A 15,692-nucleotide genomic window follows, 5' to 3' on the forward strand; every position below is an offset into this window, starting at 1 on the left:
AAAATATTTTTTTTCTTCTTATATATGCGGCTCTCATTTATTATAAATTATGTGAAATTATGTGAATTTGTTCGACGTTCTTAATTTGATCTTTCAGTTTATGATAATCATTTTCAAATATAAAATTAAATGAGAAAGAAAGAATGAATATTTAGCAAAAAAAAAGAAGAAGAATGAATATCACTTTTAAACCAATGACAAATAAAAAAGAATTTTGTAAGCTTTAAAAGGAAGAAATTTATGATGTGGACTCGTCAGCTATAGGGTCCATGGGGGTTGGTGAACCAACATATGTGGGGTCTAGTCTTTGTGTTGTCCGGCCACGTGTTGATTCTTAGCCTATGATATGCAACTATAGTTTCGCCGGCTGGTGTTCAAAAAAAAAAAAAAAAAGTTTCGCCGGCTCAGATCAACTGTAAATACTTTCTAGTTGTCATTCTCATGCAAGTTTCTTAATTTTGACGGCCTGATCAACTATATGTTTTATGAACATATTATACCAACCGGATTAGAAAACACCATCTAGATGTAGTTAATAATTAGGTACATGTGACACCATAATTAACCAATAAAGGGCAAAGAACACATTAATTCTCAAATTGAGTGGAAATACGCCTAGACGAAAACTGCATTATTTGTTGGGACATAATTATTTAACAATGGTCGATCGCTTATTATAAGTAGGGCAATAAAGTATGCAAGAAAAAAAATATAAAAAAGGTGAACAAAATAGAATCTCAAAGTTATTGGAAACGGTCACAATAAATATTATGTTTATGTATTAAGGTCAACAATTACAGTTAAAAATTGATAGATCGTTTTAGACCATAGAATTCATCATTCTTTTTTGATCAGAGGTTCTTGAATACCACAATTTCGGAATGGGTTGGCACTTGTGGAGACCACTGGCCACACCAACAAAGAAAAAAAATGTCAGATATACCAGAAGATATATAGCAACCCATTATATCCTAAAACGAATTTTCAGCATAAATATTACGTCATTGCCTACGATATTTTCTTCCTTTTATTGATGTACTATATGACCCTGACTGCTCATTATATCATTCTGAAGCAAATTTTGAATCCTTAAGATATAGTCATGTCTTTGAACTCTGAAACAAGAAACATCCATGTGCCAATGGTTCCGTTTCCTGCACAATAAGACATCAGTCCTTATATATAAAGACCAATATTTGATCATTTAAATAACTGCAATAAGCTTTTGTTGCGTCACAAGTAACCAACCCCTCCCTTGGGTTCTAGAGTGCTAATCTGACTCAATGTAGATGTAACTGCATCTATTATTAGCTACATCTATTTCCATATTCCCGGCATGTTCTTTAGCTAGTGGTCAACTACAGGTTTAACCGACATGAACAGAGGGTTCCTCTTAATAGTTTGGCATCATCTCTTGTCGCGAAGCTCTTCACTTGGAAGGCAAGCTAAAACGTAACAAGTGGATAGAGATAAGGGTAAAACTGGAATTTTGCTTCTCAGATCGCTCTCGCCTCACTAAATGGTCAACTACTTCCACTACCCTTGATTAATTATTCGTTACTTCTTGTAACAAAACTGTTATGGATTGTGCCATTGTGGATAGCCTCTTCTCATTTTAATTTTACTTAATTAAAAATCTCAGAGAAAACAGACGAGGAGAACCATTCTTTCTTTTTTTCCCCTTTCCGATTTTTGCTATTGAAATAGGAGAACCATTCTCGTCTGAATTTTATCTGTTTTCTTTCTTTTGTTGCAGCAGGTTAGTGTTGTCCCTTGTTTATTTTGACTAAGAACTCAAATATTTCAACTTACTGTTTTTCTTTATATGTGACTGACCTACTCAACACATTTCTTGACTATTTTTCTTTACATGTGAACCGGATCTTAATTTACTTTTTTTCTTCTGATTTGATCTCACTCAACTTCTTTTGTTTTTTTGTTCTTTATCTGTTGAATTTGAAGGATATTGAAATTGGACATACTGAACCACATCTTCCATGGATCAGGTGGGTCATACCTTTGACTTTGCTTATACTTATTTCCAATATATCTTGTGATAAAATAAAAATCAACCCAAGTAAAATTCCGTTTGTAGCAGATTATAAGTTACGGTCCCTTATATAATGCGCGTCTCTGATGTAATTTTGACCTTGCAGGTCAAGACAAGGGGTTCTCCACTGGAGGCGTACATGACAAGTAAACTCTTAAGGCAATGTAAGAGCATAGCAGTGGGAGTCTGTATAAGAGTCACTTACTAATTAAAAAATTAAAAATAAAGAAAAATGAAGAAAGAGAAGAAATGAATGGAAGAAAGAAGGCAAAAGCGTCCCTGCGCAGAGAGACTTTTGTTTTGTGTTGAAGTACCAATCGCCAAGTGTCATATTTCTATTGATTGAATTAACTAAAAAATAAAAGAAATAATTATATAAGATAAATAATGATAATTATTATACTTATTTTTTGAGAGATCCATGTTGATTCTTTCCACTAATGATGCTCTAATACATGTACCTCACGCCTAAGAGAACCGTTGCTGGATAGAGTAAGAGTTCTATTTATTTTTCTTCCCTTCTCTTATGATCGATCTCTCCACCTCAAATCAAATAGTGTTTGTCAAAGTTGTGTTGATTGACTCAGATGATAAATTAAGGTTATGTCTACGTGAAAAAGACTTATCTCGCCTGTTTTGTTATCGTTTACGTTAGTTTACAAACAATTACGACGATCGATGAGACATGCAACATATTATAATACTATTCCTTTACTTGTCAGTTGTCACAAATGACGAAAAACATTAAAAATATAGTCAATGGAAAAATTTGATTCGTATAGTGATTAATAGCTACTGATAATCAAGTTATAACAAACAAACTTCAACATTAACCAAAAAAAAACAAGGGTGAAATATATTAATAAGATTTTTAATCCTAAGTTTGGTGTGTTGAAGGAAAACTCAAAAGCAATGGAACAAGAAACTGAAAAAGCGGACAAGGAGATTACAACAGTTTTGCCGACGGCTCAAGATGTGGTCGGAGACAACAGTGATACTGGTCAGAGAGTAAAGGAAGAGGTGAAGGAGCAGTTTTGGCTCTCTGCTCCACTCATCGGCGTGAGCCTCCTCCAATACTCTCTCCAAGTCATCTCCGTCATATGACCATCTCGGCTTACTTCATGTTGGAATTCATAGCGGTTTATAACAATTTATAAAGCTAGTTATGAATTCATATGCCTAGAATTTCATGTCAATATCGAAATAAACTTAGATCTTAGTGTTTCAAATAAGTTTAATTTATTTTAATATCTAATCATATTAGAAATTTAAACAAATAGATTGAAATGATCAAATCAAATCAATCACACTAACCAAATAAACCAGAGAATTGGTTTAACCGGTTTAAAGGGTTACATAGAATCATATTCCTTCCGTATCTGAATAAGTGTCGTTGTAGAGAATTTTTTTCATTACAAAATAAATGTCGTTTTCGATTTTCAATGCAAAATTTATTAGTGTTATTCAGTAATTTATTTTTCTACTGGTTGAAATATGGTTCGGTGTATTGGTAATTGTGTTTTTATATAGGAAATGTACAAAATTAATTGTTTTCTTAATCCGTGTGCACAGACCCAAAACGACACTTAATATGAAACAGAGAGAATACAATTTTGTTACAATAACACACATCGTCTAACAAACGGTTTAACCGCTTTAGGTGACGATCATACAATCACATGATTCCATGATACATATAATTTTATTTAAAAAATCAGGTCACCAAGAGTTACGATAACATTACTGATGACTTTTAAATTATATGTATGCGTAAACAACTTATATATTTACTTTTTGTATATAGCACACGATCACCTCATTAATTAAATATGCATGAACTTGGCAGTTTTACATGAGCGTGAGACAAAAACGCATATTACACAAAGTACATATTATTTGTGCTATCATGATCATTCATAGTTCTCTTCTATTCTTTACTTATATGTGATATTGATCTTTCCTAAACAATCAATATTTATTAACATATAAAATAGCACACATCTTTATCCAATAAAGACAAATATATGGTTTAGAAATCGATCGATGATACCGTAATCAAATTAGGGTTCTTCTTAACGTGTCAAACACATCGATTTCAAACCATCAAATTTCTCTAGTTGTTAATCTATACCAAATTATAAATTAAACAAGATCTGATTTTAATATTAAACACATAGGCTCTGATACCAATGTTGGAAATCAAAGCGGTTTATAACAATTTGTAAATCTAGTTATGAATTCATATGCCTAGAATCTCATGTCAACATTAAAATAAACTTAGATCTTAGTGTTTCAAATATACCTGGAAGTTTTGCAGCGGAAGGACAAACAAACCAAATCGAGATTTAAAGCACTCCAAACGTTATGCCTCTACCGGTATCCACACGCACACAAACTGGATTGATTCGGGATGCTAGTGCCGTCGAGATCAAATCTCGAAACCTTGATGAACTCATTGTTGCTTGCGTAAGAAGAAAACAATTTTTTTCTTCACACCTTTACGTCTCGATTGTAAAGTGCGGCCAGCCATCTTCATTAGGTTAATCTTCAATAAGCAAGACTTCATATATATATATATACTAATGGACGTGACCTAATGTCGTTTGACATTATAATTATAATGGTATAATGGGCTAAGCCCAACTTGTTTATTTTCTTAATCACATTAAGAAACTCACGTCCAAGTATATAATATGTATTACATATATCACATATATATAATATTTTATATAAAACTTCAACTTATTATTTTCCAGTTTGCTTAGGTGTGTGACCCTGTAGTATCATATAATATTAGTATTGAATTCTTAATTCATAGATTATAAGCGTTTCTAGCAAAACATTATAACCACCTAATATTATACGACTGTCAAACCTCGACACTATACGACTCTATCTAGAGTAAGTACAAATGATTTTAGGACATTCCCAACACTTCCTCTCTCTGCTGCCTCCATCGCCACCTCCTTCGCCTCCGTCACCGGCTTCACTTTCCTGGTTCTTCTCTCTCAGTCCAAGAGTTTGATTTGATCTTTACACTTGTTTCTGACTCGATTTTTTCCAAACAGATGGGCACAGCGAGTGCGTTGGAAACACTTTGTGGCCAATCTTACGGAGCAAAGATGTATGGGAAGCTAGGCATCTACATGCAAAGAGCCGTGTTTGTTCTCCTCATACTCTCTATCCCTCTCTCAATCATTTGGACTTAAGAACATCCTTGTCTTCGTCCACCAAGACAAATCCATCGCCAAGCTTGCAGGCTCATACGCTCAATACATGATCCCAAGCATCTTGCAAACGCAAAACAATGTGTTCCCTGTTTTCGTCTGCTCTGGAATCACTACTTGTCTTCACGTACTTTTCTGTTGGGTCTTTGTGTTGAAATCTGGTCTAGGACACAAGGGAGAAGCACTTAGAGCATCTCCAAAGCACTTAGAGCATCTCCAATGGTGTTACCACTATTGGAGTCCTTAGCATTATTAAACTATTATTATTTTTTTTTTTGTTTGAATAGTTAAGGACTGTAATTAAAATTGTATGTCCAGTGGTGTTCTCCAATTTGGAATTCTTAGGAATAAAAAAATATTAAATTTTAAAACATGTGAAATTAAAATTTTTATTTATTGCATGATTAAATATAAAGATACAATAATTATTAATCTTCATCACCAAATTTGTTTCAAATATTTTCTATTAAATCATTTTTCAATTGTTTATGTATACGCCTATCGCGAACATGATTCCGAATGCCAAGCATATTACCGAGATTTGTAGGCATGTCGGTACTATAGGACATATCCACCCGTGAACTTCTGGTTACGTCTCGTTCTTCAAATTCAGATGTATCATACTGTGTGTATCCATCTCATTCATTTTCGACTATCATATTGTGTAGTATGATACATTCTCTCATAAACATTCCTATCTTTTCCTTGTCCAATGAAAGAGCCGGGTTTTTCACAATCGCAAATCGAGCTTGCAATACTCCAAAAGCCCGCTCCACATCTTTTCGGGTTGCTTCTTGAACTTTAGCAAATAACTCTGCTTTAGGACCTTGAGGGAGTGAGATAGATTGGATAAATGTTGACCATTTTGGATATATACCGTCTATGAGGTAGTACGCCAAATTATACATGTGTCCGTTGACCACGTACTCTACCCTGGGAGCTCGACCTTGTAAAATGTCATCAAAAACATGAGACCGATCGAGGACATTAATATCGTTTAAGGTACCTGGAGGACCAAAAAAGCGTGTCATATCCAAAGATCGTGTGAAGCTACAGCCTCTAAGACAATTGTCGATTTTCCCGATCCACGTGTGTACTGTCCTTTCCAAGCGGTTGGGCAATTTTTCCACTCCCAATGCATACAGTCAATGCTTCCTACCATCCCAGGAAACCCGTGTTTCTCTCCAATATTGAGTAGTCGTTGAAGATCCTCCGGTGTGGGTCTTTGAAGATACTCATCTCCAAATAACTGTATTATTACTTCAGTGAAATTTTGTAAACACGAAATTGCTGTGCTTTCACCAAATCGGAGATATTCGTCAACCGTGTCAGCTGGAGAACCATAAGCAAGCAGACGAATTGCTGTCGTACATTTTTATAGTGGAGAAAGACCAAACCTCCCGGTTGCATCTCTTCTTTGTCGAAAGAAAGGAACGTCCTCTGAGAGGCGATGGACAATACGCAAGAATAATTCCTTGTTCATGTGATAACGGCGTCTGAATAAATGTGTCAGAAATGTCGGATCTTCGATGAAGTAGTCATTCCATAAACGGTTGTGTCCTGCTTCGCGGTTTCGTTCTATATAAGCATGTTTCCTTTGCTTATTGGGTTGGGCCTCCACTATGTTGTTGTATGTATCTTCGAAGATATCGTCGAAAGCTTCGTTCAATCTTTGTTCGAGTTCATCAGATGAAGATGATGACATTTTGTAGGTATTATTGGACTTGCTATCTTGCTAATCCCTCCTTAAAACAAAAAATATCAAGCCAAACGATTTAGACTCGTTTTAAAATATCATATAATTGATTCTACATGTAATTGATTCTAACATTTAATTGATTATACTCTAACATGATATAACATTTGATTGATTCTACTCTAACATGATATAACATGTAACATTATCTTTGGAGTGATCTATGAAATACAAAAATCAATACAAGAAGTTGAGATATCGTCGAGTGATCTATGAAGTACACTTCTCTTACCTTCTCCTTGTACTTGTGATCTTTGGAGTTAAAAACAAGCAACTTGTTTTGTGAGAGAGTAAAATTGTGAAGATCGATTTTAATAGAAGCAAAGACAAATATCAATACAAGTCAAGAAACACAAGAAATAGTAGCAAAAGATTACAAGTTCTGATGAAGAGGAAATAAAGCAAAGGAGATAGCTAGCTAAACAGAGGCTTCACAGAAGCTTATAGAAGTCAAGTGAAACAGAAGAACCCGTGACTTGGTTCACATGTCCTACACAGCAAAACACTTTCACTTCTCCAAATGCACCCGCGAGTGAAAAGACGTTGTCCTTGTACTGAACCTGCAACAACAAATAAAACAAGAGTTAGCAAATTATAATAGTAATAACTTCTCAAAACAACATTAATACCTTAAACTGAACATATAACATCATAACATCTCAGACATAAGTTTGAGTTTAAGAGATGTTTCCATCTCAGAGAGTGGCTCATTTTTGGCAAGTAAACGATCAAACAGTTTCTGTTTAGAGATTTTCTCTTTGATTTCCAACATGGCATGTAACTTTGACAACTCCTCTTCTTTACCACTCTTCTTCCTCTTACTAGCAGCTTTAGCAGCCTTGACCCCAATAGGTCTACCCTCTCGTTATCCCACTTCCTCTTCTCCATCAACCTCCAACACTTGTTTGCGCTTTTCCTTCACACTGTCCTTAGCGAGAAAGGTGGAGCACCATTTATTGTCATGCCTCAGCTCCCTCCAGGCATGTTCCAGGTTGAACTTGATGGAGTAGTCATTGTAGAAGATATCTAGGGCAGCTTTCATCACATCATCATCATTTTGACCACTTCTCTGCTCCCTCAGAGCCGCTTCAAAGCATCCAACAAACTTGCAGACTTGATCGTTAATCCTAGTCCACCTTTGCTTGCACTGACAAAGCTCTCTAGGTGTTGTCCCAACCAGGTGAGGGCTTGAATTGTAGTAGTCTTGAATCCTCTTCCAGAAAGCACTAGCTTTCTGCTCATTGCTGACCACCGGGTCTTTACTGGTGTTAAGCCAAGCACCAATGAGGATTTTATCCTCTTTGGGAGACCATTTCCTCCTCTCCTTGACACCAGACTCATCAGAACATTGGCTACTCAACCAAGCAGGTTCCGGTGAATCAAGGTCAAATGAAGATTGACTATTCAGAAGGCTAACAAAACCATGGGTGCTATCCATGGTTACAGAATGCTCTGTCTCACTCTACTAGCAACACCGAGCCTTAAGTTAGTGAATTAAAACTAAGTAGCATTTAAAACCAATCCAATCTGAACAGTTAGAAAGTTTGAAAGCAATTCACTAGTAAGTAGCATTTAAAACCAATCAAATCTGAGCGGTTGGAAAGTTTTACATTAAATGAGTTTTAGCATTTATAACATATATAAGCCTATCAAGTCATTGAGTTGTAGTTAATCCTGAGGTTAAAACAATTTGAGTTTCCCTTTGATTTTTAGTTAGTCCGGAGTTTAAACATTTTGAAGTGCAGATTGAACTTCTGTTTTTTTTTAATATTAGAAGTATTACATACAACTACTATATAGTTATTCACTTTGAAATTATAAATCTGTATAAGTTATGCTTTTAAAACTTTGTAGCTTAGTTTGGAATAATAGCTTATAACAGTTACTATGTTTTAATTATTCAAAGAAAAGAGACTAGGAAGTTGTTTGTACACTACCTTCTAAACGTTTGATACTCGCATTTTAAGCCTCTGAAGCTCTTCCTGAACACACATGAGATAAAACAGTCAAAAGTTTTTAAAAAATGCAGAAACAACTATCAAAAGCAGAAGGAAAGAAACTAACTAGGCACTCTGTTATGACGTTGTCCTTTCCTTGAACCCACTTAAACATGACCACCGTACATATTAAAACTAATACACTAACCATCACACAAACAACCAATTCAAAGCCATTTGTAACCCCTGATTTCTTCTTAGCTAACTCCCACACTGTCTTCTCTAGCTTAACCAGCTTATGCGCACTCTCATTACCTTGATCCTTAACCAGCTTCTGCGCACTCTCATTACCTTGATCCTTAACCTGCCTAAGTTGTGTCTGAAAGTCACTCATCTCCTCCATAACCGCCACATCCCACCATTTCCAAACATGGCAGTCTCCATCATCAACATTCTCACACGTGAAGTACCTTCTGCCTGGATCTTTTCTTGTGTAAGATGTTGCAACAACAGGCTCACCACCACAGTAGCATGTCTTCGGGATTCTATCATCAGCCTCAGGTTGAGGAGGGTACTGAACCGGCTCTGCAATATTTTAGCTACTCTCAGCTTCATCCGCGTACATATCAGCTTCTGCTTGAAGAAGAGAGGTTAAATCTATATCATACTCCTCTGATGAAGAAGGATGGCTGTAACTATAATCTTGTCCCATGTTTCCTTAACCTGAAAGAAATTTACAAGGTAAATATTAGAAACTTACCCCAATTGATTTGAAAACAAAAATCCAAATCCAAATCGTTTTGGAACCTTAACTACAACAAGAGTCGGAAACCCTAATTACCAACGAAATCAAGAATCGGAAACCCTAACTACAAACGAGAAGGCTTAAGTTTTGAACCCTGACTACAACAAGAATCGGAAACCTTATATTAGAAGACAAAATTCGAAACCCAAATCGGAAACAAAATTCGAAACCCAAATCGGAAACAAAAACCTTAAGTTTTGAGCCATACGATTCGAAATCGGAAACAAAAATCGAAACCCAAATCGTTTTGAAACCCTAACTACAAACGAAAAGATCCCCAAATCGATTGAAAACCCAAAACCGAACCCTAAATTGCGAGGAAAATAACATGCAAGCTAATCTAAATCCATAAATCAACAAGAGAAGTTTTCGATTTACCTTGATTATCCGAGAAGATCAAAATCGCCTCTATGTTCACCGAGAACAGTTTTTTTTTCGTGTTGTCTCGTGAATGAGCTTTTTTTTTCCTAAACGAAATACATATCTGCACCGAACCAATCAAACACTGCCCTGTCACTAAGGACTCAGTCCTTAAACTCCTTAATTACGAACCGATTCTTAGCAAACTTAGCTTTGTTAATAGTATTTTATTCAGATTAACCTAGGAACTAGTGCTAAGAACTGGTGAAAAACCACTGTTACAGATGCTCTATGCCTAAGAATCAACACGTAGGCTCTGGATACAGTTTCTATCTGCCACGTGTTGAATCTTAGCCTATGATATGCAACTATAGTTTTGACGGGTCAAATCAACTGTACATACCTCAAGTTCTCATTTCATGCAAATTTCTTAGTTTTTTATTGTCAACCATATATCACTATTTCTTAGTATAATATGATATGCAACTATAGTTTTGACGGTCCAGATCAACTATGCATGTTTTTTTGCTAACTAACTATACATGTTTTATGAACATAATATACCAACCGGATTACAAAACACCATCTAGATGAAGTTAATTAACCATATCATCCCACATGTGACACCATAATTAACCCAACAAAGGGTAAATAACACATTTTCAAATTGAATGAAAAATACATGGAATTAGACGAAAACTGGATAATATTTGTTAGGACATAAGGATTTAACAATGATTGATCGTTTATTATAAGTAGGACAGTAAAGTATTCTAGAAAAAGGATAAAAAGTTGATCAAAAATAGAATCTAAAAACTAAACTGTGACAAGAAAGATTATGTTTATAGTCAACAATTACAGTTAAAAGTTGATAAACCGTGTTAGACCATTGAATTCACCTGGTGTAAATAAAACGTTCTTGAATTGAGTGAAAAATACACGGAACTAGACAAAAACTGGATAATATTTGTTAGGACACTGATTTAACAATGATTGATCGCTTATTATAAGTAGGGCAATAAAGTATACTAGAAAAAAGATAAAAAGTTGATTAAAAATAGAATCTAAAAACTAAACTGCCACAAGAAAGATTATGTTTATAGTCAACAATTACAGTTAAAAGTTGATAAACCGTGTTAGACCATTGAATTCACCTGGTGTAAATAAAACGTTCTTAAATTGAGTGAAAAATACACGAGACTAGACGAAAACTGGATAATATTTGTTAGGACATAGTGATTTAACAATGATTGATCGCTTATTATAAGTAGGGTAATAAAGTATGCTAGAAAAAAAAAGATAAAAGTTGATCAAAAATAGAATCTAAAAACTAAACCGCCACAAGAAAGATTATGTTTATAGTCAACAATTACAGTTAAAAGTTGATAAACCATGTTAGACCATTGAATTCACCTGGTGTAAATAAAATGTTCTTAAATTGAGTGAAAATACGCGGGACTAGATGAAAACTGGATAATATTTGTTAGGACATAATGATTTAACAATGATTGATCGCTTATTATAAGTAGGGCAATAAAGTATGCTAGAAAAAAGATAAAAAATTAATCAAAAATAGAATCTAAAAACTAAATTGCCACAAGAAAAAATATGTTTATAGTCAACAATTACAGTTAAAAGATGATAAATTGTGTTAGACCATTGAATTCACCTGGTGTAAATAAAATGTTCTTAGATTGAGTGAAAAAAAAGTGGGACTAGACGAAATTGGATAATATTTGTTAGGACATAATTAATTAACAATGATCGATCACTTATTATAATAAGTAAGGCAATAAAGTATGCTAGAAAAAAAGATAAAATGTTAATCAAAAATAGAATCTAAAAACTAAATTGCCACAAAAAAAATTATGTTTATAGTTAACAATTACAGTTAAAAGATGATAAATTGTGTTAGAATTGAATTCACCTGGTGTAAATAAAATGTTCCTAAATTGAGTGAAAAATGCGCGGGACTAGACGAAACTGGATAATATTTGTTAGGACATAATTAATTAACACAGATCGATCACTTATTATAATAAGTAAGGCAATAAAGTATGCTAGAAAAATAAATTAAAAGTTAATGAAAATAGAATCTAAAAACTAAACGGTCACAAGAAAGATTATGTTTATAGTCGATCGTTTTAGACCATATAATTTTATCTGGCACAACATAATCAATCATTCATCAACCCTTTTTTAATCAGAGGTTTTTGAATACCACAAAGGTGGAGGCCACACCGACAAAGAAAAAAATGGCAGATATACAGAAGATCAATAGTAAAGAGCAACAGTAACTGTTACAAACCTCAAGCCAGTCCACTTTCCAGGCCGCATGCAATACAAGAGATTCTCCCAGAAGAATCAGAATTCTTTTGTATGGTAGATGCTTCTTGGACATCGCCATCTGAAAGGAAAGGAATAGGATGGTCTTTATCAGTAAAGAAGGCGCTCCTAGACTGTAACAACCCGCCCCGTGGGACCCAGGCTGACAGCGCTGCAGCGCACCGACCCCAACCCCTCCATTATGGGAACTACCTGCCCCATAATTAGGTTGTTGGTGAGATTCGAACCCCCGACCTCACCCTTTAACAGCCTTCCCACAAGACAAGCTGTCACCAATTGATCTGCAGATCAATTGGTGACAGCTTGTCTTGTGGGAAGGCTGTTAAAGGGTGAGGTCGGGGGTTCGAATCTCACCAACAACCTAATTATGGGGCAGGTAGTTCCCATAATGGAGGGGTTGGGGTCGGTGCGCTGCAGCGCTGTCAGCCTGGGTCCCACGGGGCGGGTTGTTACATAGACTTCAAAGAATCTCTGCATTAGAACCTACCAACTTATGTATCCTAGAATTTAAAGAACAACATTGATCATGTATTGCAGAACACTGAAATCCAGGACAACCGTATTAACACTATTAACAACAATATTTTTTGCATCACAAGTAACGCTTTCCTTCTTTGGATTATAAAGGTTGTTCCGTGATTTCAAAACACAGCATTAATTCTGTTTACAAATTTGTTTTTGTGTCAGCAACTTAACAGTTTGCAAAATTTAATAAAAGTTATAACTTTATCAATAATTTATGTATTTTGAGTTTTATATAATTTTTCTAAAATGTGTGTACATTACTTTTAATTAATTTTAAAAATTTAGGTTTTGAATTTTAAGAAAATTACAATAACTATTCTATATAGATTTTTAATTTAAATATTTTAAAATTAGTTAAAATAATTTATAAGAAATACAATTTTAGTTTTGTTACATATATATAAGTTTCAATTTTAGTCTCAAATTTATGAAATTAAGCGTAAATTTAATATAAATTTCAAAAAAAAATATTTATAGTTATGCTTTTAACCAATCCGTACTATAACGCAATATCATAATTTAGTTTGTTTTACTTTTTATAAAGTACTCATTGTAATTTTGATATGTATTTCTTTTATTTATAATATTTTGTTTTACATATTAATGTATGTTTATCTAAAATTTTATCTGTGTATTTTTATATTAAATTTTCCAATTACATTTTATATAATAATAAAAATAGAATAATTTGTATATTTGGTATGTCTTACTTTATTTTAGTAATGTTTCACAAACTAGAATTGAAACAGAGTAACAAATCTTTTAACATGTATCACATGAGTCAAATTTTGATTGCATAATTTTTTTAAATATAAATAAGTTAATGTGTTTGTTAAAATCGTCATGTATTTGATTAATAGATTACATGATTGATGAAATAACCCGTAAAATTTTATAATCATAAAAATATGAACCGTAACCCATTCCAATATATTATAAATTATATAAATAGTAGTTAATTTTTAATTTTATTCTATCAAGTAAATATACATTTATCTAATTTTTATATTAAGTTTCAAAAATTTAAATTCATCAATTATAATTAATAATTATTAATTTAATACTTACCTATATAATAATTATATAAATTATATTATAACATAAAATTTAGGAATTTATGTTACTTTTTGTTTATATATACTTTAATCTTTTTTTAATTGATAATTAATGAATATATTAAGTTATTTAACTATGTTTATTATTTCATATAATATTTAATAATGCGATAAATTTATTAGAAAATATTATAAAATTTATATTGTGTATATTAGTCTAAATTAATTAATCATAATTTAAAATAATTATTACGAAGTTAGTCAGTTATTTAGGTACCAGATTTATAAAGTTATAATATTTTTAAAGAACTATATATTTATATTTTAAAATTTTAGTAAAATTTTATTAGATTGTAATCTTATAAAGATTGTAATCTTATAAAAATATGTATTGGTACTTTTAATTAATATATTTAAGATTATTTTAATATTTGTTTGAATGAATTTAATAATTAAATTGTTAAATGATATATTAGACTGCATAGTTAATATAAAAATCTAAATATTATAGTAACATACGGTAAACGAAAGCTATGTCCAATTGTGTTTTATTTAGTAGTATTGATATGTCCTGATGTAGATGTCTATCAATGGCAACAGAAATGCATCTATTAGACACATATTCATATTCCCTGCATCTTCTCTAGCTAGTGGTCGCTTACTAATTTGGCATCCTCTCATCTTCTTAGAATGGGTCTTGACATTTCGGGGATCTCATGCAAGAATTAAAAAAATAATTTCATTACTATAAAATTGTACTAAATAGTACTACAAATTTTTATTTTTCTATAAAATTTCTTTCCTACGATAATCAACTAACCATAATTTTTTTATTTATTAACATTATATTAGCTTAATTAACTAGTTCCTATAAAAATATATTAGTTTGATATGTTTTATTATTATATTTTTGGTTAACTGGATAAAAATCTATTTGTTTTATTTTTTAAAATTCGATGTTGTGAACCACACAGTATTGGGCCCCAATCAATTGTTTCTTGGAGCGGCACTGCATCCTCCCGAACGATGGAGTGACAATTTGACATCTCAATCTCTGGGGACTTTGTCCAACTCCAACTAATTATAATAAGGTGGGAAGCTATTCACTTGGAAGCAGCAGCGGATCCAAAACCATTTTTCGTAGGTGGCACCAGTACTGAAATAAGAAAAAAAATTCAGACAGAGTAGTTGTCGCATCTGTATGTGTCTTAGATATCTGTACACTAGTAAAAGCCTACAATTCGTTAGATTGGACGTTATTTTTTCTGTTTAGAAAATTTACTTTTTTTAGATAAGTATGTATTTCTATAAAAAAAAAATTAGGTTTTGATGCTGCTATAAATATGGGTATAAGAGTTTGTAAGATTATTCATTCATATAATAATAAAAAACTTTAAACAAGTATTTGCCTCAATTTGTTTTGATTTTTTTTTTCGCTTTCTTCAAAGTTGATTTGCTTTTATTCACAATAGTACTTTTTATATTTTATATCTGCCCCTGCTTGGAAGGCAATCTAGAGATGTAATAAGTCGATGGAGGCAAGGGCATAAAAGTTCTGCTTACTTCTCGACAGCTTCCGCCTCACTAAATTGTCAACGACTTCCATCGCCTTTATTTAATTGTGGGCTCCT

The 15,692-nt window shown here is 33.0% G+C and overlaps 1 protein-coding gene and 1 long non-coding RNA gene across 2 annotated transcripts; one reads left to right on the plus strand and one right to left on the minus strand.

The window, feature by feature from the left end:
• The first annotated feature begins 1,450 nt into the window (after nt 1–1,450).
• On the plus strand, nt 1,451–2,472 carry LOC111208276. The gene is made up of 3 exons (XR_002660251.2): nt 1,451–1,759; nt 1,963–2,006; nt 2,157–2,472. It is a non-coding gene; the product is annotated as an uncharacterized LOC111208276 (long non-coding RNA).
• A 4,992-nt stretch (nt 2,473–7,464) lies between these two features.
• Nucleotides 7,465–8,471, minus strand: LOC111208152 (glutathione S-transferase T3-like). Its single transcript, XM_048764369.1, has 3 exons — nt 7,926–8,471; nt 7,663–7,668; nt 7,465–7,593 (listed from the first exon to the last, which is right to left on the minus strand). Exons 1-3 carry the CDS (start codon nt 8,469–8,471, stop codon nt 7,465–7,467), a joined length of 681 nt encoding a protein of 226 aa, XP_048620326.1.
• Between the last annotated feature and the right edge of the window lie 7,221 nt (nt 8,472–15,692).

Source organism: Brassica napus, chromosome C7, assembly GCF_020379485.1.
Source record: "Brassica napus cultivar Da-Ae chromosome C7, Da-Ae, whole genome shotgun sequence".
Taxonomy (NCBI): Eukaryota; Viridiplantae; Streptophyta; class Magnoliopsida; order Brassicales; family Brassicaceae; genus Brassica; species Brassica napus.